The sequence below is a fragment of the Bombina bombina genome, chromosome 2 (assembly GCF_027579735.1).
Source record: "Bombina bombina isolate aBomBom1 chromosome 2, aBomBom1.pri, whole genome shotgun sequence".
Classification (NCBI taxonomy): Eukaryota; Metazoa; Chordata; class Amphibia; order Anura; family Bombinatoridae; genus Bombina; species Bombina bombina.
The window spans coordinates 1,002,165,098-1,002,190,462 of NC_069500.1; the positions used below are offsets into that span (position 1 = coordinate 1,002,165,098).

The 25,365-nt window shown below is 36.0% G+C and overlaps 1 protein-coding gene across 1 annotated transcript in view; it reads left to right on the forward strand.

Moving 5' to 3' along the window:
• Window positions 1-612: 612 nt before the first annotated feature.
• The window catches only part of LOC128649974 (uncharacterized), a 38,585-nt gene continuing 13,832 nt past the window's right edge, over window positions 613-25,365 (forward strand). Inside the window, exons 1-4 of the mRNA XM_053703563.1 lie at window positions 613-665; window positions 3,936-4,283; window positions 4,773-4,853; window positions 6,810-6,968. Coding sequence (XP_053559538.1) covers window positions 617-665; window positions 3,936-4,283; window positions 4,773-4,853; window positions 6,810-6,968 — 637 coding nt within the window. The 5' untranslated portion in view covers window positions 613-616. The remainder of the gene's footprint in view (window positions 666-3,935; window positions 4,284-4,772; window positions 4,854-6,809; window positions 6,969-25,365) is intronic.

The following is a 25,365-nucleotide window of genomic DNA, read 5'->3' on the forward strand; positions in this document are numbered from 1 at the left end:
ATGGGGAAATCGTGCACAAGCATGTTTAGCCAGCTCACCGCTACCGTAAGCAGCGCTGGTATTACAGTGAGATGTGGAGCTAAATTTTGCTCAACGCTCACTTTTCTGAGGCTAACGCTGGCTTGCAGAAAACTCATAATACCAGCGTTGTCTTAAGGGAGCGGTGAGAAAAAAAGGCTCGTTAGCACCGCACAGCCTTACCGACAAAAACTCGTAATCTAGCCGTATGTAAACTGCCAATAGACGGTAACCCATAAAACAACACTTTTAATGATTAACAGCTGCTGGAAAAAATGGCAACTATGTAAATGTGACCTACGTGTCATCCAGTGCAAAATATTTTAAAATCATAGATAAAGTCCCACTTGGGAGTGGTAGAGAACTTTCAATCAGCAACTGTATTTAGTTTACTAGGTGTTAAACTAGGTATTAAAAATAATGCAAAAGTGATACGCTCTAACTAGAGCTCTTTAATGTTAGCACGCAAATGTCCTGTGGAAACTTCCTTCTTTTTTGATGACTAATTTAGCTAGTTTCCTTTGTGCCATAACACAGCACATCTTCCTATAAAAAGACAATGTTTCAAAAGAGAGCTAAGCAGAATTAGTCTTCTGAAATGATCCGTAGATGCATCTGCCTGGGGAAGTGGGGATGTTTGCTGGCTGGTAAGAAACATTTTTTTTTTTAAATCTAGAAAATTGATAATGACGTTTTTAAAACAAGTTTGTATCAATCACCTTTTTTGCATTAAACAGATAATTGGCTTTAATACAATAATATGATAATTAATAATCATTGTTCACAGAGCAGACGTTATGTATTACTATATTATCGAAATATTGTTAACAAATTCTTAGAATATTTAACCGTTAACAATTATGAGTGAAAGCATTGTTACCTGTCCTACCTTCCTTTTAAATTACAGCCTTCCAATAATTGCAGATTGTGCATACATTTTTAAAATGTTGTTGTTTAATACCTGTCCAGAAGAGCATAAACAATTTCTCAACACTAGCTAAAAACTAAATAAAGACACGAATTATAAGAAACAGAATATGTAAAAAAATAAACAAAACAGTGTAGTGTACAAATCAAACCATTGTTTTACTGGTTCTATATAAAAACACTACTAGTGTAGAGGATTGAATTATATTTAAAGGGAAATCAAGCTATTTTTAACTAATTAAGGGCCAGATTATGAGTAGCATTATAACAGTTACACGCAAGCGAAAAGGGTCTTTATGTGAGTGTTTGCCCAAATCAGTTATTGCGCTGGTCTTACAAGTTGAAAGGAAATGTAAACGTATGTGTGCAATAGTGAGTTACTCTAGAATGATTACTGCATCCTCAGAGCTCTGGTTTACTGTTTTGCAAAACAAAACAAAAAACACGTCACAAATACAGTACAAAGTACACTTAAATTCATAATAACACCATCTAATAAAAAAAAATGAAAAAAAATTATACAAACAAGTTATAAGGTCTCAGGTGTTAAATTGAGATACAGACATATACATGTCTGTATATATATATATATATATATATATATATATATATATATATAAATGTATATATATAAAACCAGTGTTTATATTTAAAATTAAAACTTAACATTTATTTTTACCCTATATAGGTCAATAATACAGCCAATATAAATAATACATATAGTGCAGATATTGTGAAATTTTGAATCCTGAAAAAAACAATGACAATATTATCAATTGTAAAAAATGTCTTAAGAGGGTGGCCTCCTTGGTAGTGCCTGAAGATCATTTGTCCCCAAAAGATAATATCCTGAAGTAGTGTCCCCCAAAAATATATGTGTGATAAAAATAAAAAATAAATAAAAATTAAAAAATAAAAAAAAATTCCGACAGTAAAAAGTCTGTGGTATCCAAAAAGTATGTTTGATTACCTGTAGAAATAAAAAGGGTAAGCTTGATTTCATAGTAGGGCTATTAGTTTTACTTTGCAATATTTGCACTATGTGATTTTTTTATTTCTACAGGTAATCGAACATTTTGAGATACGTTTGAGATACCACACAAATTTTTTACTGTCAACATTTCTTTTCATTTTTCTCATTTTTATTTTATTTTTTATTATTTATTTTTTATTTTTCATTATTTTTTATTTTTATCACACATATTTTTGTGGGACACTACTTCAGGATATTATCTTTTGGGGACAAATAATCTCCGGACACTACTACGGAGGACACTTCTTACAGACATTTTTACATTTAATAATATTCTCATTGTTTTTTTTTTTAGGATTCATAATTTCACAATATCTGCACTATATCTATTATTTATATTGGCTGCATTATTGACCTATATTGGGTACCCAAATGCTTTGCATCATAATAAATGTTAAGTTTTAATTTTAAATATACACACTGGTCACTTTAGCCTATGTTGGCGCTCCCTACACTTGTAATATTGTTATTAGTTTTGAGTCAGTTAGGGTTCTCTTTTGAGAGTTTGTGTTAATACATGTGTAGGCGCTGTATATACATATTTTCCTATATAAAGGCATATTTATGCAATATAAATTTTTTTATAAAGTGTTATAATGTGTATTTACTGTAAATATTTCCCATTCCAATGTTCTGCACATAGCAGAATATGTTTTTATGTATTTCTAAATAGATATTCCTATATATATATATATACCTATATATAATCATATAGATATATAGGTATAGATATATATTGTACAAAAATACCTCAGATATTTGTAGAAATATGAATTTATGAATAAATAGAACATATTCTTCTATGTGAAGAACATTGGAATGTAAAATATTCATATTTTCATATCAGGTTAGAGCACGTGAGAATATGAGGTCGGTTTAGGGACGAGTAGGGTATTAGGTTTTTACATTTTTTTTCTTCATTGACTTCTATGAGGGAATACTTTAATGCGTGCGAGAGAATCGAAATTTGGCTTTTTGCGAGCCTCGGGTTAGTGCACGAGCAAAAACATATTACTTTTAACTTGTAATACGAGTGCTACCTGCTACACAAATAAAACATACTTCATACTGCTCACCAACATTAATGATCTAGACTGCTTGGTGGGAAATGTATAAAAGAGATGTAAGTACACCCCTGTGCAATATCACTTGTCAACTGACTCAGAATTATATCACCTTTCAATAATTGCTTCATTTCTAAGTTGACAAGAAGATTATTTCCTCTTATGAACAATCAAAAACCAAAACTTTATAAAGACTTTGTTGAAAATACAGACCCCAAAGGAGAAACTTACAGTTCCTACTGTGGTGCCTGTACTTTTAATATAGTAAATCTACTCTGTACAAAAGAGCAAATGCCCTACTGTTCAAGTTAAGGTGATACAATTTTGAATCATTCGACATTTAAATGAAATTACACATGGTATTACTCACTTCTGTTGTATTCTATATATATGTGTGTCTATATATATATATATATATATATATATATATAAATTTGTGTGTGAATCCTATAGCATAATTAATAAGACAGTGATGTCAAAATTAAACTTAGCGCATTCAATTTCAAACAACTTTACAAGTCACCTTTATGATCTAATTTGCATTATTTTCTTTGTATCCTTTGTTTAAAATCATACCTGGGAAGGCTCAGGAACTGCAATGTACTTCTGTGAGCTAGCTTCTGATTGGTAGCTACACATATATCCCTCTTATCATTGCTTTATCTGCTGTGTTCAGTTAGCTCCCAGTAGAGTAACAAGATAATTAAGTAATTTTGCTAATATTAATATAACTACACATTGGAAAATTGTTTAAAATCGTATACTTTGGCTGAATTCTGAAATTTTTATTTGGGTTTTGTGTCTCTTTAAACGGACATTAAAGGCCGATTTTGACACTTTTTAAATATGGTATTTGAAATGTATAAGAAATGTTTTTCTGTTCCTTTATGTAGCAATCATATGCTCCCAAGTTGAGATGAGCTGGTCCCAGCTTTTAATTGAACCAAAGCCCTCACTACCTTCTGCAGGGAAGGATGTCGAACTACATGTTAAGTGTTCCTTTGAGATCAATCATCTTAGCTGGTTCAGAGGCGATAAAACAGAATGGTCAATGAATATACTCACATATTATAGTGAATCAAAGTTCATACCTGGGCCACAGTACACTAAAAGAGAAACACTAATGGGAGATGGATCACTTTATATAAAGAACCTGATGACAAATTACAGTGGCATGTACACTTTAGAGATCAAAACACCGGAATTAACAATCCATAATTCGGTTGAGCTGCGCATATCAAGTAAGTTGAGTAAAATATTTGTCCTACTAAATGTCTTGATTATCTGATTACCAGCAGATGTTAAACATAAGAAAGTCCAGCACAATATAATGGATTTATATTTGAAAGTTATTAACAAGTATGGTCTACACAATGTGAAATATCTAGGAAAGATAATCTAAATATCTTTAATATTTTGTGTCAGCTCACTTACTATAGCTTACCCATTTCAAATTGCCTTCTTTATTTTTCTATATTTGTTGCTATATGTTCACTATGAATGTTTTTACACTAATTCCACTATTTGTACACAAAATATATTGTTTTTTACATTGGAAGTGATTACGTTTTATATTTAGCAATTGTGTACTCATTTACTTTGACTTATAAACAATTGAAGTGTATATTTTTATGATCCAGCACTATGTCTTCAATTTCACATATCTTTTGGATGTTTATAATAAATTAAGAATATTTTTTATTAATAATCATGTTTGTTCTATTCTGTAGTTACCTCAAATATACTTCATCAAAATACTTTGCCACCAAACAGTATCAAGGCACCTGAAACTAAAACCACTTCACCCCCAGGTAATGGTATCTTCTGCGCTAGGTTCTCCGGTACACCATTACAGATCCAACTGTTGCACTCTCTAGAATTAAAGAAGAATTGTACTGCAAAAAGGATATGCTTTAATTGTTAGAACATGTAGTTTTGGCAGATAATGATTTCTGTACACCTGTTGCTATTGTCAGGGTGTTTTCCCAGTCACCACAATCCAAAAACACTTCTCCATTTAATACCTGCAGCTCTGAATTGTTACCTCCCCAAAACAATATAAAAATATTATCTGCATCTCTTGGTTTTGTAATCCCAAAATAAAATGTGTGCAATTACTGACAAACAAAATGGTGATTTGGTGGGTTTAGCGATTTAATAACAATGTTAAAAAGGGCCTATAAATGCTTATTATTACTTTTTAAATGTTACTTGATTGAACAAGTAATGATTGTATTTCTTTGGCGGTATTGCATCTTAATATCATCCAATATAAGGGGGCAATGTCAAGAAGTTTTACATGTGCTAAATGAACGTTCCATTATAAAACGTTTTGGGGTACTCAGTTATAAGTGGAAAAAAATGTTGTCTTGGGGTATAGCAAGTGCTTTTAGCTGAGAAATTTGATAAGCAAAAAAATGGCCATGTAAATGTTTCCTTAAAGGGACAGTAAACTTCCAAAATAATGTTATATTATTCTGCACATAGAATTATCTTAGTGGCAGCTGTCTAAATCAAACACATTGCAAGATTTTTTATTCCAAAGTTGGACTTACCTGGTCTTCGCTCCAGGCTCTACTAAGCGGGTTTTGTTTTTCAAAAGTGCTTCGCGGACAAGCTGCCTAGTCAAACCGCGCTCGATCCCGCCATTGAACTGAATGTAGCTCGCTCCCGCTTCCAAGCCCCATTCAGACTACATTCAGTTCAATGGCGCAATTGGGCGTGCTGTGACTAGACAGCGCACCTGGAAAGTGCTTTTGAAAAACAAGACCCGCTTAGTAAAACCTGGAGCAGAGACCATGTAAGTCCAACTTTGGAATCCAAAATCTCGGAATGCTTTTATTTAGACAGCTGCTGCTAAGATAATGTTATATAATTTTGCACTATGTGCAGAATCATATAATATTATTTTGTAAGTTTACTGTCCCTTTAAGTACAGAGAGATTCAATTTGAATAAAAACAAAACAAAACAGGACTGGCACATATTAAGTATAGGTCCATTTGTTTATCAAATCAACAATGTAAATAATGTTAATGGCTGATTGTGATTGCATCAACAGCATTTAAATGTGCAAATAATTATCAAATGATAGGTTGTGATTAAGCCCTAAATGTTAAGCCCCCTCAAAGGAGTTAAAAAGACAGTCTACATCAGAATTTTGTGTTATATTTATTAATGTCATATTTTGTATTCCCAAATGTTTCGTTATTTCTTCTTTTATGATGTTTTCTATGTTATAACTAATTTTTCTGATGTTTGATCATTGGGATTAATTAAAAAGATTATTAACATACATATTATTGTATCTTTAAGAATGGGATGGATGGCGTTCATGTTTTTATCCAGTGTGAGACAAGTGTTGTTTTTTTTAATGCAAACGCAAGTGTGAATGATTAACTAAGACTATAGCATAAATCTGAAACACCTGTTTACCATTCATCCACAAAGATTTTTTAACTTTTACAAGTAATTTTTTTTTAAATTGCATACTTTTTTTTTGATGTTTTTTTAAAAAAAATAAAAAAATAATAATTGTATAACTTGATTTTGTCATAAAGTTTTTTGTTTTTTTTAACGAATACTTTAAGCTATGCAAAACGTTCAGCATTCATTCAGATAAAATATAATGTCATACATTTCTATTGCTCTAGAAAGTCAGAATAAAAACTATTGCAATCAGAGTGCCTGACCCATACTGATTATTTATTTTTAAATTGTAATTGTGTTAATGTTTTGTTTTCTTTGTTTCCCAACATAAAATTACAGGTGGAAAGAATTATTTAGCTATTTCTGTCGGAGCTACGATTGGTGCAGTAGCTGTATTAACTTTTGTCATCATTGGGTCGGTCATTTATATTAAAAAACGGAGCAAGAAAGACACTCAGGAACCTGTTTATCATTATGTGGAATCAGTAGCACCAACACGTGAGCATGTTTCTATTATTATTATTATTATATCATTATATTATTGAGAAATTGTAGAGAAACCTATTTCATATTAAACAGAGAGTGACACAAATATACACAACACTACGGGGCATATTTATCAAGCTCTGTATGGAGCTTGATGCCCCCGCGTTTCTGGCGAACCTTCAGGCTTGCCGGAAACAGAAGTCATAAAGCAGCGGTCTAAAGACTGTTGCTCCATAACCTGTCCGCCTGCTCTGAGAAATCAATAAGATCAAATACGATCGGGTTGATTGACACCCCAAATCTGCAGGGGGCAGCATTGCATTCTGGTGAACTGTTGGTGCAGTGATATGCTGTATGCTGTTGGCATTTATCGATGTGCAGTGGACATGATCCGCAATATCGGATTATGTCCGCTCACATATTCATAAATAATCCCCTACATGTGAAAGACATCAAAGAAAATTATAACAACAATATCATCAAAGGGTTAGTAAACGATAAAGACATTCTAGACATAATGATATATACAAAGCAAAGCTTAGTCTTAGAATAATATGTAAATATAATTTTATAATTATATTCGTTGTTTAAATATTGCAAATATAAGTGGGAAGATTTACTTTCTATAAAGTACTTTAGTTTCTATAAATAAATAGATGCAGCCATGTTTGAACTAGTTTTCTTTTTATCTCTGTTGCTCATATCTAAAATATGACAGCTTCCATCCAAAACACACCAAACACTCCATCATTTACAGCAAAGCTATAAAATACATCCACATCTGTTCAAACAAAGCTGACAGGTATTCACATATAAAATCATTTGAAATTGTATTCAGAAACCAAGGTTCCCACCCAAGGAAACAAGGAAACCAAATTCACAGAGCAACCTATATACCCAGGGATTTTTTTTTACAATATAGGTCAATACTGGAGAATAACAGGGTACATCTTAATAACAGGGTATCCTATAACCCATAATTAGACATTTTAAGAAAAATTGACATACTTACATCCAACTCTCCTCCAGGACAGACAACTAAAAGGAATATTCCCAGACCTACACCTCCTATTATACAGGCCGACTTTAAAAAACTTTAAAAAATGGTTAATCAAAAGTAGGGTTGCCATATGTCCCAGAAAAAAAATAGAAAGTCCCAGAGATAACTGAATAAAAAAGTCCTACCTGGTTCCCTATAAATCCCGGTTTTGCCTGCACATTTATTTAGAGTGCACATCTCACTTTTGACTGCACACAACTTGTTTCCTGTGCTCTCCACTCAGTAATACAAGCAAATGTGCGCTCGTATTAAAAGTTGAGCAAAATGCGAACGCGACCTTGCATGGAACCTTTGCGCTTATGAGAGCAGGCTTCCATAGGCTCCAAAAGGAGCATCGTTCTGATGCTGATAGACATGGCAGAGAACCTAGCGCAGCGAAGGGGGTAAGTCGGGCAGCGTATTTAAAATATATATGAATATACTATACATATATATTTATATGTGTTCACATATTAACACATAAATATATATGTATATAAGCATATACATATAGTTACACTTTAAACACAGTTCCTATAGACCGCAATATAAAGGCACTTTTCAGTGTCGTTTTTTTTTCTAACACCACATATGCACTCACTTTAACCCCTTATAACTGCTTGTGCAGTTATTTAAAAAAAATAAAGATGCTGCTTTTTTTTTAATTAAGGAACTGTCCACTGTATTTTGGGGGAAATCGGGGGGCATTTATTTCATTAACCACAGATATGACCTCTGGCTAATGAACTTGAGCGCAGAGTGCTACCGGAAGCTTGTGGTAACATTAACCAGCCACTTGTAATGGTTATTTAACATGTTCCTGTAATTTGCCCGTTTACGGGCGCACAATAAATTAGCTCTCCACTTGTAATCTAGCCCCAAATGTGGTGTACCTCATTACATGTAACAAATACAAAAATGGGGGACACTACATTGGAGAAAAAGGACAATTGAGGTAGAGGATGAATCTTCACCGGTTCACAATCACCAATAAAATAATGGATACACTGCAAGGTAAACATTTCAACAACCAAATCCCATTTTCCAGGATTTGAAAATAAACGTACTAAAAGGAAACTTCAGATGCCAAAGAGAAAGAAGGATTTGGGAATACAAATTCATAAGCCTGTTTGATTCTTTCAATTCATGGTGGAACCTGACCCATGGCTTTAAGAACTCATGTATTTGCTAAGGACATGGCAAATCTAATCATTTCTTGATCTTCAGAACTATTTAATTATATAGATGACTGGTATAATACCCCCTACCCACTGGAGACAGACACATTTACAACATGATCCTGCAATCTGTTTACCACTTTGTTATGAATATATAAATCATAATGTCCAGGAATCACAAACATGTTCAAGCATCAGGGCGGAACTACCATCCATCTATCCATGTATATAATTGATTTTGCTTACTACTACCAGACACTTGTAATGGCTGGTTAATTATGTCGCTTCCCCAAACAGATAAAGTTGCCCGTATGTGGGAGTGCAATAATTTAGAGCTCCACTTGTAATCTAGCCCAATACGAGGTTCAGTAAGCATAAAACATTCATTTAATATAAAGCCCCATTCCAGTAAATGAGTAGAAGAAGCATATAACATTGTATGGTGTTTTTTTTTTTTTCATTTTTCTTTGTTTTTTTGTACCACTCGAATTAGTAAATGATATAAAAGGAAATATATTTAACACACAAACAAAAAAACAACAAATAGGGGTACCTCAAACCTTTCAAATGGAGTTTCCTTGCAATCAGAAATTACAGTTACACTCATATAAACACTATCTGATAAAAATGAGTCCTATAAATATTTCTTCAAAAAGTTATAAGAGTTAAATGGTATATGGTATATCACAAGGTGTTTGATTGCATAGGGCTATAATGTATATATACATAGATATACATTTCTAAATATGTGTATGTATGCATATATATACTGTATATACAGGCACACCTAATTTTATTGCACTTCACATATATTGCTCTTTTTATAAATTTAAGGCTTGTGGAACCCTGTGGCCACCAATCAGCAAGTGCTGCTTAGGGTGCTGAACTAAAAATGGGCGGGCTCCTAAGATTAAATTCCTGATTTTTCAAATGAAGATGCTAAGAGAATGAAGAAAAATTGGTAATAGGAGTAAATGAGAAAGTTGCTTAAAATTGCATGCTCTAGAGGAGAGAGAGGTGGTTCCGGAGGAGGAGCTCAGCACAGGTGGCTGAGCGGTTGTTCTCCAGCCCTAACGCACCTGGCGGTGTCTTTCACGCGCCAAGCCCTGAGAAGAGGGGCTGCCACTGGGTCGGCAAGAAACATATGCTGCCGGAACACATAGTGGAAAAATCAACCCACTGGTACTATAAACCCTTAGCCTGAAGGGGACCGCAATTTGAATAAACCGTTCCTGTAAACTTGGAAGAAAGTAAAGTTAAAGGTGCGGCACTTAAAATATTTCTTTACAGTAATCACCTGCACGGTCGGAAGCTCATACCAACACCAAATCTGCTGTTGCTGATGCCCTATCCCCCCCCTTGCTGGGCCACTGGCCAGACTGACTTCCCCTCCGGCGCAGAGATTGAGGTATGACTGCAGTGGTCACTGAGGGTTGCTATCGCGGGGTACCACCGCATGTTTGGAAGTGCCCTGGAGAATAGAGAGCGATCAAGGATTGCCTCCCCCCTCTCCCCCACTGGTGCTGCGCGGGAGAGGGAGACTTCATGCTCAAGCCGGGCTGAAGCCCGAACGGGTCTAGGCTGCGGTACTGTTGCTGGGAACTACAGCAAGGAGGTAACTACTTAGCCTGGATATAATTACTGCCGCCTCAGGACTCGGTGCAGAACGCCTATCGGGGCCCCCTTCTCCCCCACCGGTGTTGCGCGGGAGAGGGTGACTCTGTGTTCAAGATTGGTGGAAGCTTTGAACGGGTCCGGGTAGCGGCATTGTTGTTTGGAGTTACAGCGAGGAGGTAACCACTCAGGCTGCACATATCTATTACCGCTACAGAACTCAGCACAGGACACCCATTGGAGCCCCCTCCTCCCCCACCGGTGCTGCGCAGGAGGAGTTCAGGTAAGGAAGGCTAGCGTTTCCCTGACTACTTTCTATCAGATCCCTACTCCCCTCTACTGTTTGGAAAGAGGGCCGAAAATAAGTCGACATACCAGGTCTGAAGACCATGAAAGAGCGCCGCAGGGTGAGTACATAAAAATGGAGTCATACTTCATGTTTTTGTATATATTGGGACATTAGTTAAAAATTAACAAAAGGACATAAAGGAGGGGATAAAGGCAAAAATAAAAACAGGATAAAAGAAGGTCTAAAATATTACAAGCCAAGACTTCTCTACCTGTCGCAATGTGTCTTACAATAATTTTATCCCAGTACACAGATAAAAAAAGACCTGGGAATATAACTTAGAAAAATTTCATTCCAAATTCAAAATAAATACAAGTAAAGGAACGGAAGCAGGGGAAAATTAAAGGACTAACTCAAAAGGGAAAACAAAATACAGAGTTACTAAATAAAGCTGCAACGAACAGTATCTTTTTGTTCTTCCCTGTATCAATATAAGTAACAAACTCATTCAAGAAATTAAGCTGGGAAAGGATAACTTGGCACATCAAAAGTAAAAAGCCCTAGCTATAAATTCAGACAATTTGGATCTGAATCTCACTGAGAGAAAAGAACTGTTTCTTTCATGTAATTAGCAAGAGTCCAGGAGCTAGTGACGTATTGGATATACATTCCTACCAGGAGGGGCAAAGTTTCCCAAACCTCAAAATGCCTATAAATACACCCCTCACCACACCCACAATTCAGTTTTACAAACTTTGCCTCCCGTGGAGGTGGTGAAGTAAGTTTGTGCTAGATTCTACGTTAATATGCGCTTCGCAGCAGGCTGGAGCCCGGTTTTCCTCTCAGAGTGCAGTGAATGTCAGAGGGATGTGAAGAGAGTATTGCCTATTTGAATTCTATGGTCTCCTTCTACGGGATCTATTTCATAGGTTCTCTGTTATCGGTCGTAGAGATTCATCTCTTACCTCCCTTCTCAGATCGACAATATACTCTTATATACCATTACCTCTACTGATTCTCGTTTCAGTACTGGTTTGGCTATCTACTATATGTAGATGAGTGTCCTCGGGTAAGTAAGTCTTATTTTTTGTGACACTCTAAGCTATGGTTGGGCACTTTATATATAAAGTTCTAAATATATGTCTTTAAACTTATATTTGCCATGATTCAGGATGATCAGTATTCCTTATTTCAGACAGTCAGTTTCATTATTTGGGATAATGCATATAAATGATCATTTTTTCTTACCTTAAAAATTGTTTCAATTGACTTTTTTCCCTGTGGGCTGTTAGGCTCGCGGGGGCTGAAAATGCTTCAATTTATTGCGTCATTTTTGGCGCTGACTTTTTTGGCGCAAAAAAAATTTTCATTTCCGGCGTCCTAATTGACGCCGGAAGTTGTTCATGATTGCGTCATTTTTTTGACGTTTTTGCGCCAAAAATGTCGGCGTCACCGGATGTGGCGTCATTCTTAACGCTAAAAAATTTAGGCGTTGTACTTAGCGCCAATAATGTGGGCATCATTTTTGGCGCCAAAAAATGTGGGCGTCATTCTTGTCTCCACCTTTTTTTCACATTATTGGTTGCTAGAGGCTTGTTCATTGGCATTTTTTCCCATTCCTGAAACTGTCATTTAAGGAATTTGATACATTTTGCTTTATATGTTGTTTTTTCTTTTACATATTGCAAGATGTCTCAAATTGACCCTGGATCAGAATCTACTTCTGGAAAGACGCTGCCTGATGCTGGTTCTACCAAAGTTAAGTGCATTTGTTGTAAACTTGTGGTAACTGTTCCTCCAGCTGTAGTTTGTGATGAATGTCATGATAAACTTGCTAATGCAGATAGTATTTCCATTAGTAATATTCCATTACCTGTTGTTGTTCCCTCAACATCTAATGCTCACGATGTTCCTGTTAATATAAAAGAATTTGTTTCTAAATCTATTAGGAAGGCTCTGTCTGTTATTCCTCCTTCCAGTAAACGTAAAAGGTCTTTTAAAGCTTCTCATATTTCAGATGAATTTTTAAATGACCGTCATCATTCTGACTTGTCTGTTTCTGATGAGGATTTATCTGGTTCAGAAGATTCTGTCTCAGATATTGACACTGATAAATCTTCATATTTATTTAAAATGGAATTTATTCGTTCTTTACTTAAAGAAGTTTTAATCGCATTAGATATGGAGGAGTCTAGTCCTCTTGATACTAAATCTACTAAGCGTTTAAATTCGGTTTTTAAACCTCCTATAGTTATTCCAGAAGTTTTTCCTGTCCCTGATGCTATTTCTGAAGTAATTTCTAGGGAATGGAATAATCTGGGTACTTCATTTACTCCTTCTCAAAGGTTTAAGAAATTGTATCCTGTGCCATCTGACAGATTAGAGTTTTGGGACAAGATCCCTAAAGTTGATGGGGCTATCTCTACTCTTGCTAAACGTACTACTATTCCTACGGCGGATAGTACTTCCTTTAAGGATCCTTTAGATAGGAAGATTGAATCCTTCCTAAGGAAAGCTTATTTATGTTCAGGTAATCTTCTTAGACCTGCTATTTCTTTGGCTGATGTTGCTGCTGCTTCCACTTTCTGGTTGGAGGCTTTAGCGCAACAAGTGTCAGACCATAATACTCATAGCATTGTTAAACTTCTTCAACATGCTAATAACTTTATTTGTGATGCCATCTTTGATATCATTAGAGTTGATGTCAGGTATATGTCTTTAGCTATTTTAGCCAGAAGAGCTTTATGGCTTAAAACTTGGAATGCAGATATGTCTTCTAAGTCAACTTTGATTTCTCTTTCTTTCCAAGGTAATAAATTATTTGGTTCTCAGTTGGATTCTATTATTTCAACTGTTACTGGGGGGAAAGGAACTTTTTTGCCTCAGGACAAAAAATCTAAAGGTAAATATAGGGCTGCTAATCGTTTTCGTTCCTTTCGTCAGAATAAGGAACAGAAGCCTGACCCTTCCCCTAAAGGAACGGTTTCTGTTTGGAAACCTTCTCCAATCTGGAATAAATCCAAGCCTTTTAGAAAGTCAAAACCAGCTCCCAAGTCCACATGAAGGTGCGGCCCTCATTACAGCACAGCTGGTAGGGGGCAGGTTACGATTTTTCAAAATCATTTGGATCACTTCGATTCACAGTCTTTGGATTCAGAATATTGTTTCACAAGGGTACAGAATAGGTTTCAAGGTAAGGCCGCCTGTGAGAAGATTTGTTCTCTCTCGCATTCCAATAAACCCAGTGAAGGCTCAGGCATTTCTGAAATGTGTTTCAGATCTAGAGTTGGCTGGAGTAATTGTGCCAGTTCCAGTTCTGGAACAGGGTCTGGGGTTTTACTCAAATCTATTCATTGTACCAAAGAAGGAGAATTCCTTCAGACCAGTCCTGGATCTAAAGATATTGAATCGTTATGTATGGATACCAACATTCAAAATGGTAACTATAAGGACTATTCTGCCTTTTGCTCAGCAAGGGCATTATATGTCCACAATAGATTTACAGGATGCATATCTTCATATTCCGATTCATCCAGATCACTTTCAGTTTCTGAGATTCTCTTTCCTAGACAAGCATTACTAGTTTGTGGCCCTTCCGTTTGGCCTAGCAACAGCTCCAAGGATCTTTTCAAAGGTTCTTGGTGCCCTTCTATCTGTAATCAGAGAACAGGGTATTGCGGTATTTCCTTATTTGGACGATATCTTGGTACTTGCTCAGTCTTCACATTCTGCAGAATCTCATACGAATCGACTTGTGTCGTTTCTTCAAAGACATGGTTGGAGGATCAATTTACCAAAGAGTTCCTTGATTCCTCAGACAAGAGCAACCTTTTTAGGTTTCCAAATAGATTCAGTGTCCATGACCTTGTCTCTAACAGAAAAGAGACATCTGAAATTGGTTTCAGCTTGTCGAAACCTTCAGTCTCAATCTTTCCCTTCGGTAGCTTTGTGCATGGAAATTCTAGGTCTCATGACTGCTGCATCGGACGCGATCCCCTTTGCTCGTTTTCACATGCGACCTCTTCAGCTTTGTATGCTGAACCAGTGGTGCAGGGATTATACCAAGATATCACAATTAATATCCTTAAATCCAAATGTTCGACACTCTTTGACGTGGTGGATAGATCACCATTGTTTAGTCCAAGGGGCTTCTTTTGTTTGTCCAACCTGGACTGTGATCTCAACAGATGCGAGTCTGACAGGTTGGGTTCAGGAGGCGAGATTACCAATCAACATTTTGGAACTCCGTGCGATTTTCAGAGCTCTTCCGTTTTGGCCTCTTCTGAAGAGAGAATCGTTCATTTGTTTTCAGACAGACAATGTCACAACCGTGGCATATATCAATCATCAAGGGGGGACTCACAGTCCTCAGGCTATGAAAGAAGTATCTTGGATACTTGTATGGGCGGAATACAGCTCCTGTCTAATCTCTGCGGTTCACATCCCAGGTGTAGACAATTGGGAAGCGGATTATCTCTGTCGCCAGACGTTACATCCGGGCGAATGGTCTCTTCACCCAGAGGTATTTCTTCAGATTGTTCAAATCTGGGGACTTCCAGAAATACATCTGATGGCTTCTCATCTAAGAACCAAAGAAAAAAAAAACTGGAAAGTAAGGGGTTACTATAGCACTCACTCTCACTCTAATTAAGGATATAAAGTAAAACCATTCATACTTTATTAATCAAAAGTTAAAACCAGGATAAACATCCCTGATAGGTAAGTTACACTACCCACAACCACCTATTTAACAATATTAAAAGCAAAAAGGGCTCTCCTAACACTCCTCTGTTTCCTGGCCGATAACTGGAAACGTCGGCATCAGGTGGCTGGAGTGATAGGATAAGCCTGTAAAGAACGTGCTGTACAAACGCGTTTCGGCTATTAGAAAGCCTTTCTCAATGTTTCACATTCAATGCCTAAAAGAATAAGCCGAGGCTCTGATGTTCGGAGCTTAATATATCTCCATAACGCCGGTTAGCAGCCAATCCGAGGCATATCACAGACTCCACCTTCAGATCCTCCAATCGGTTACGGGCTTAATTCACGCCCATAAGAAAAGATCCTTCCGATTGGAGCTATGCCGCACACCTCGTCATTGGTGCTCAGTTTATCATGCACAATCCACGTCCATAGGAAAGTCTCCTTCTGATTGGAGCAATGCCTTACTTCTTGTCATTGGTGCAATATCGTACTTTGTGAATTGTGCATAAAATACTATTAAAGCCTCAAAAACAAATAACCATAAGCAGCATTTAATTATTCCATCTAACATGTCATCTTTCCAAAATGATTAGTTATTATATATTGCTTATATGGAGAAATGAAAACAGATAAATGCTAACGATCTTGCATTACCGAGTGAGTTAGTTCTGTAGTTTGCGGGCATAAAATACTCTGCAGTCAGATTTATCATACCAACACAGAAGTATGTGTTAGTGCATGATTAATACCAGCATTAAATCACTCTGCGGTCAAACACATCGTCTTGTGTCCAACTATATATATAGCAAAATTCTTGTATCAGACCACAGCCACATTGATTATCCTTCAAAAACAAGGGGACAATATTTATACATTATCCCTGGGATTGAGGACATTAAGTCATATGTGGGTTAGTGGTTAAATATTAAGATCTCTTATCGCTTATAAATGATTGACTCCATATTAAGCACATTAATACATCAGCATCAGTGTATGACAATGATGGAAATTTACAGGTCAAAATTATATACAATTGCGTGACAAACACTAAATGGTGCAAAGTTGAAATGTATATAAAAAAAACCTACAGACACCCCAAATACGACCTAGTAGAAGCTATTTGCTTGCTTCCAAACTATGACTGTTAATAGGGGTACGTAGGTCTAATGTGTTCTATATACATATAACTTCTTAAAGGCATATCCCACTCTTATTATAAAATACTATTCTAGCAGTTGTGTGTATATTATCCATGGATTCTAAGAAAATGTATAAAACACAATAGAATCCTCAGGTAAAATAACTATTTAAAGTCTAACATTTCATATTGCTACATCTGTCATGTCATATAAGATGTCGCTAATTTTGTTGATTAGTACCAGAAATAACATGCTTATCATAGAATAGCAATTATACATCAGATGATTATAGATATTAAAAATGACCTGTAAATGCTACTGGTTATTTTAGATATACACCCATTAATTGTTGAATTCGTTCATACCATTTGGTATGACCGTGTTCAGATTAAAGACCCATTTGGTTTCCATCTTAAGGAGTTTTTGTTCAGTTCCCCCCCCCCCCCCTTATACCCGGTTTAAGTTTTTCAAGACCCCAACATTGCATTACATTGGTATTTCCATTATGAGATTGCAGAAAGTTTTTAGCCACACTAGTAATTTGTTTTTTCTTTTCTACATCTCTATGGGCTGTCCTTATATTACTTAGATGCTCGGTCATACGTGTGCCAAGGCTGCGTGTAGTCATACCAACGTATAATAAATTACAACTGCAAGATAAACAGTAAATCATGTTTGTACTCTGACAATTAATGTGTTCTTTAATGGCCCACGTTTTACCAAATCTATCCACTATAGATTGTTTTTTTACCATGTGTTGGCACACTTTGCAGTGCCCGCATGCAAAAGACCCCTTGTATATAGGATTCCTTTTAGCATTTCTATCGTAGTGACTGTTAACCAACTTGTCACGAAGATTGTTAGCTCTCCTATATGTTATTAAGGGCCTATTGGGTAACAATGGTTTTAATAGGGTGTCTTGGGTAAGGACATGCCAATGTGTTTGAAGAATGTTTGTGATCTCATTACTTACTGGAGAGTAGGTGGTAATAAATCTCAGGGGGGTGTCATTTGTCTTTAATCTCGGAGTTAGTAACTCCTTACGGTCTTTGCATAAAGCATTGTTATATGCCTTAGCCAGTAATTTCCTTGAATACCCACGTTCAAGTAGTCTCTGTTTCAGATCTCTAGCTGACTCTCAATGGTACTGCAATTACGTCTTAAACGTATGTATTCCCCCATGGGTAATCCCCTAATAGTATTCGGGTGATGGTAACTACTAGCATGAAGGATGTTGTTCGTTGATGTGGGTTTTCTGTATGCATTGGTTATAATTGCATTATCAGACTTTTGTATGTACAGATCCAGAAATTCCACTTTCGATCTTTCTACAGTTGAAGTCAGATATAATCCAAAAGGATTATCATTGAGAATACTTATGAATTCTGTCAGGAGGTCTTCCGGGCCATTCCATACAAAGAATATGTCATCTATATATCTGGACAGCTTCTCATCTAAACAAGAAACTTCCCAGGTATCTGTCCAGATCCAGGGATCCTCAGGCGGGGGCAGTGGATGCGTTGTCGCTTCCTTGGAATTATCATCCTGCCTATATCTTTCCGCCTCTAGTTCTTCTTCCAAAAGTGACTTCCAAAATTCTAATGGAACGTTCGTCTGTACTGCTGGTGGCTCCAGCATGGCCTCACAGGTTTTGGTATGCGGATCTCATTCGGATGGCCACTTGCCAACCTTGGACTCTTCCGTTAAGACCAGACCTTCTATCTCAAGGCCCTTTTTTCCATCAGGATCTCAAATCATTAAATTTGAAGGTATGGAAATTGAACGCTTTATTCTTAGTCATAGAGGTTTCTCTGACTCAGTAATTAATACTTTGTTACAGGCTCGTAAATCTGTGTCTAGGAAGATTTATTATCGAGTCTGGAAGATTTACATTTCTTGGTGTTCTTCTCATAAATTCTCCTGGCATTCTTTTAGAATTCCTAGAATTTTACAGTTTCTTCAGGATGGTTTGGATAAAGGTTTGTCTGCAAGTTCCTTGAAAGGACAAATTTCTGCTCTTTCTGTTCTTTTTACAAAAAGATTGCTAATGTTCCTGATATTCATTGTTTTGTACAGGCTTTGGTTTGTATAAAACCTGTCATTAAGTCAATTTCTCCTCCTTGGAGTCTTAATTTGGTTCTGAGGGCTTTACAAGCTCCTCCGTTTGAACCTATGCATTCTCTGGATATTAAATTACTTTCTTGGAAAGTTCTGTTCCTTTTGGCCATCTCTTCTGCTAGAAGATTTTCTGAGTTATCTGCTCTTTCTTGTGAATCTCCTTTTCTGATTTTTCATCAGGATAAGGCGGTGTTGCAGACTTCATTTACATTTTTACCTAAGGTTGTGAACTCTAACAACATTAGTAGAGAAATTGTTGTTCCTTCATTATTTCCTAATCCTAAGAATTCTCTGGAGAGATCTTTACATTCTTTGGATGTAGTAAGAGCTTTAAAATATTATGTTGAAGCTACTAAAGATTTTAGAAAGACTTCTAGTCTATTTGTTATCTTTTCTGGTTCCAGGAAAGGTCAGAAGGCCTCCGCCATTTCTTTGGCGTCTTGGTTAAAGTCTTTGATTCATCATGCTTATGTCGAGTCGGGTAAAACTCCGCCTCAAAGGATTACAGCTCATTCTACTAGGTCAGTTTCTACTTCCTGGGCGTTTAGGAATGCAGCTTCTGTTGATCAGATTTGCAAAGCAGCAACTTGGTCTTCTTTGCATACTTTTACTAAATTCTACCATTTTGATGTTTTCTCTTCTTCTGAAGCAGTTTTTGGTAGAAAAGTACTTCAGGCAGCTGTTTCAGTTTGATTCTTCTGCTTATAATTTCAGTTTTTTTCATTATAAGATTAAAACTTTTTGAGTTGGGTTGTGGATTCTTTTTCAGCGGAATTGGCTGTCTTTATTTTTATCCCTCCCTCTCTAGTGACTCTTGCATGGAGTTCCACATCTTGGGTATTTATTATCCCATACGTCACTAGCTCATGGACTCTTGCTAATTACATGAAAGAAAACATAATTTATGTAAGAACTTACCTGATAAATTCATTTCTTTCATATTAGAAAGAGTCCATGAGGCCCACCCTTTTTGTGGTGGTTATGATTTTTTGTATAAAGCACAATTATTCCAATTCCTTATTTTTTTATGCTTTCGCTCCTTTCTTATCACCCCACTTCTTGGCTATTCGTTAAACTGAATTGTGGGTGTGGTGAGGGGTGTATTTATTGGCATTTTGAGGTTTGGGAAACTTTGCCCCTCCTGGTAGGAATGTATATCCCATACGTCACTAGCTCATGGACTCTTGCTAATATGAAAGAAATGAATTTATCAGGTAAGTTCTTACATAAATTATGTTTTCTTGTTACTAACTTTTTTTGTTGTTCTTTTTTTGTTTTTGTTTTTGGGGCCTGTCAACATATGGACTTAGTTGTAATGAATTGTTTTTTTATGGTCTGAGTCTTGTTAACTGCTCTTAATATTGTTGATTTATTGTCTCTACTAAAAGGTGGCATGTAATAACAGATGCTAAAAGTTATACCTGTTTGAAAAAGATAAAGGTTGGCACCTCTGCCTCCCTTATCCATATTTAGAGAGGAGGGAAGAAATCAGGGGTTAACTATATTATAGGCTACAAATAACTATTTTCTTTATTGTTAACTCTTTCTCCCTCTTTAAGAAGGATATTAGTCGTATATAAAAGAATTGAATGCCAAGCGTTCTAATCTAATATTAGAAAAAATTCTCTCTCTTGTGAGGGGTCATATAATTTAACTTTATTAAACAGAACAACAATACAAACATATTTAGAAGACCATATTATAAGAAACAAGAATTGTACTAATGTGATTTAAGCTGCTAAACTGAATGAGAAACTAAAAGGGGTAATATACTCTACAAGCAGTAAGTCTTGCTACTAACTTACTTATTTAAGCAGTAACTCAGGAAGCCTGGAGCATTAAGACCTAAAAAGGATATATCTGTTATAGAGTTTGAGACTCACTCTTAAAGTATCAAAGCTCGTCAACACAACCTTAATCTATTCACGGATATATAAGGAGATTCCACCCCCTTTTTTTTCATATTTTTTTCCTTTTTTCTTTTTTGTTTCCCTCCTACACGTCACATACAGGCATGAACAGTCACGCAATTAATGGTTGTCTCCCTCACTTTCCCCTCCTCACTACTTAGAATTTTTTTTTTTTTTTAGTCATCAGGATCTCTCACTTTTAGTTCACAGTGTCACTTTCACAACTTAATCTCACTACTTGTCACTTAGGGTTGCTCCCTATAACAATTATATATATATATATATATATATTTTTTTTCCCACACGTAAGAGTCACATGGACACATTTCTTAACACCTCCTCCAAAAATTCGTCCCCCAAGCATGGCGAGCAGAAGAGATAAAAAATCAAAAGGAGTCGCTGACTCTGTAGCAGAGGTTCATAAAGTAGCAAACCAAAATCCAACCAATTAGTTTTTTAACATGCAGGATCTGGTTACTAAAATTTAAGAACTGAAATAAAGTATGACATAGTCTTACTGTCCCAGGAAATTAAACAGTTTTCGAGCAGATTACAAGGGGTAGAGCAGAGGTAGAGGTAGAGCAGAGAGTATCAGATAGAGGATCTCACAGCAGTACAAGATTCTAAGCTAGAAGACGCAGGTATAAAAATTCATAAAATGCAGTTAAAACTCGAAGATCTCGAGAATCGGGCCCGAAGGAATAATATTAGGATAATAGGCATACCTGAAGGAAAAAAATATGAAAATCTATCCCAATTTATAATAGGAACTCTAGGTCAACTTCTTGAATTACCAGACACACAGATAATAATCGAAAGGGCTCATAGAATTGGTCCCCCACCGGCCGATAATAATAAAAATAATAGACCTAGGCCAGTTATAGTACGATTTTTGAATTATTTAGACAAAATCAGAATGTTGCAACAATATAGGAAGAAGCAACCTATCAGCATAGATGGAGTTAAGATCTTCCTGTTCCAGGATTTTTCAGTGGAAACCTCCACAAAAAGGAGAGAACTAGCACCTATTTGTACAAAACTCATTCAAAAAGGTTACAGAGCAATATTAACATATCCATCTAAACTTAAAGTCTACATGGGTGATAATACACATTTCTTTGATAACGCAAAAGATGCTGAGAACTTTTTCTCTGAATTAGACTCTCCAGGTTAAGTGCTCTTTTTGTAAGGATCTCTTAGATAAAGAAAAATATACAGGAGTGTTCTTTCTTCCTCTTGTTTGTTTCTCATCCTTTTGCAAGGATAGGTTTAGTAAAATAATACTATGGATGTAATAGTAAAATGGGATTCCCTTCAGGCTAGGGAGAAAGGGGGGGGGGTCAGTCCCCCTCTCTAGTCACTTAATTGAGATAATTTACTTTTTCCGTTTTTTTTTTCCCCTTCTCTTCTCCTTCTCCCTTCTTCTCTCTTTATGCATTGTTTTAAAATTGATTAAAGATGACAAAGCTACAAGATAAGTTAAAAATGATATTGTGGAACATTGGAGGTATCTCAACCCCTATAAAGAGGAAAGCCATAGTCTCTCATATGCATAAGCTCCATGCAGATATAATGTTTCTGCAAGAAACACATTTAAATATTGAAGAAACGATGAAACTGAAAGGTTCTTGGATAAAAGAGGTAGTTGCTTCACCTAGTATCAGAAGGAAAAGAGGGGTGGCAATACTACTTGGTAAAAGGGTAGATTATGATACATTGCAGGTAAGGAGTGACCCAGAGGGGAGATTTGTGATATTGAAAATCCGAATTGCCAAGCAAATTTATACACTATTCAATATATATGCACCTAATGAACTTGACCATGAGTTTTGGAATCAAATACAATCCCTGGCGCTTTCTTTATCAGAAGGCTACCTGATCTTAGGAGGGGGCTTTAATATGTCCCCACAATCCCCACTAGATAGACTGAGAAGTAATAACAGAAAAGTAAAGTCTAAAAAAGATAATCTGGAAACAAAAATATTTAAGAAACTTTTCCAAAACTTATCGGTCAAAGATATCTGGCGGGCCCAAAACCCAGATGAATGAGACTATACTTGTATATCTAGGGCGTTTAAAACGTTATCTAGAATAGATCTATTCTTAATAGACGAGAGACTCTGTTCCTATAATACTAAAGCAGGAATTACATCAATAATTATCTCAGATCACGCTCCTATTACTCTTGAGATACAATTAAACAACTCAAAAAAAGTAACAACGAGATTTAGGTTTCCTTATTACTTGGCAAATGATTCTAAATTTAAAAAACACTTGAGTGATAAATTTAAAGAATACATTCAATTTAACTCAGATTACATTGATAGGCCAGAAATCTTCTGGGGGGCTGCAAAGGCAGTTATTAGAGGAGAAATAACAGCATATGCTGCAAAGTTATCCAAAAAATTGAAGAACAGGGAGAAGGAAGCTATTCATTTTCTTGTAAATTCGTATAACAGTTATCTCCTCCACAAGGCATCCTTTTATTGGGCCAAATACACCAAAGCTAAAAAAGAAAGAGACGACTTAGCATTGCTCAAAGAAACCCAAAAAGAGCTCAGATTCCAGGCAAAAATGTACCGGTTTGGTAATAAGTCGGGCAAATTACTAGCCAGACTGGTTAAAGGGGAAAAAAAGCCCTGAATGATTGATAAAATAAAACAGGAAGGGTGTATGTTGACAAAACCTGTGGACATATCAGAGATCTTCACAAAATATTATAAAGATCTTTACTCTTCATAATTACTGATTTGGAGCAGTCTAGAGAGTTCTGGAACGTCCCGAAGTTCCAGAGGAATTATGCACTAAGTTAAATAAACTGATCTCAGAGGAAGAAATAAGAAAAACGATTTCTGAATTGTCACTGAATAAAGCGGCAGGCCCAGACGGGCTCCCTAACGAGCTATATAAGATTCTCGCTCCAGAAATGGGCCCTTACCTGTGTAATCAATATAATGATTTTTATATCAATGGCAAAACTATTCCACCTAGTTTCACAGCCTCATATACAACATTATTGCTTAAAGGGGGGAAGGACCCAACTCAAAAAGAGTCCTATCGGCCTATAGCTCTCTTGAATACAGAATATAAAATTTTAGCCTCAATTTTAGCGAGTAGATTACAAAGCTGTCTCAGTCACATTATCCATAAAGATCAAGCAGGGTTTCTTAAGCATCGCAATTCTGCCTCTAAAATCAGAGAAGTATTAACAATAACAGAATATCTTTCCTTGAAGTCAGATATTGGGGAGGAGATAGGGGGTGACACAGATTTGTCGCAATTGACGCTGAAAAGGCTTTTGATTCAGTTTACTTTAACCACATATTCACATCTCTCGATAAATTTAAATTTACAGATAATTTTCCTCGGTTCATAGAAAATTTATACAAAAACCCCTCTACAAAATGAATAATCAATAATTCTCTATCATCAGAAATTGAAATTCGGAGGGGTACGCGGCAGGGCTGCCCCCTATCTCCTCTTCTTTTTGATATAGCTATAGAGTCTCTGGCAATAAAAGTCAGACACTCTCTTCAAGGGATTACAATTACCAAACATGAATCGAAAATTGCGTTATACGCGGACGATGTACTTCTTTATTTATCAAATACACAGAGAAACATTCCTAAACTCATTAGTATAATAGATAGGTTTGGGTCTTTCTCCGGCTACAAAATAAATGCATCCAAATCAGAAATACTATGGTTAAGGAAAAAAAAAGACTCATTAAGGGAATGCCCTTTTAAGGAGGTGAAAGAATCATTCAAATATTTAGGAATTATTATCTCAGTTAACCCATCAGATCTCTACAAATTAAATGTGACGCCAATCTTGTCAACTATATCAGAGAAATTAAAAATGTGGCAGAATTTACCAATTTCACTCTCGGGGAGAATAGCGTTGTACAAAATGGTTCTTCTACCAAAACTCTTATATGTTATACAGAATACTCCAATACTTTTGTTTGAAAAAGATATCAGGTCACTTAACTCAGCAGTCAGAAATTTTATTTGGCAAGGAAAAAGATCTAGAGTATCAATATCTAAGCTCTCCGTAGGAAAAGAATTTGGAGGGCTCGCCCTCCCGGATATTAGGCTATATAACTTAGTCTTTCTAGCACGTACAGTGACAGATTGGTTTCACATTAAAAACTATGTGACCAACAATCTATTAGATGAAAACATCTGTTACCCGTTTCTTCCCATAGGATTGGCTCATTGTGAGCCCAAAGCACTGCCAACAGAAATTAAAAAGCTTAAAGCAATTTCAAATCCTATTAGAGCGTGGTGGAAGATTGGGAATCTCTTAAAAATTAATTGCAATGCCTCACAACATCTGCCCATCAAGGGAATCCCGACTTTCCCCCGGGTATTGAGTTGGCAATTTTTGACAAATGGCATACTAAGAATCTGAAGAGG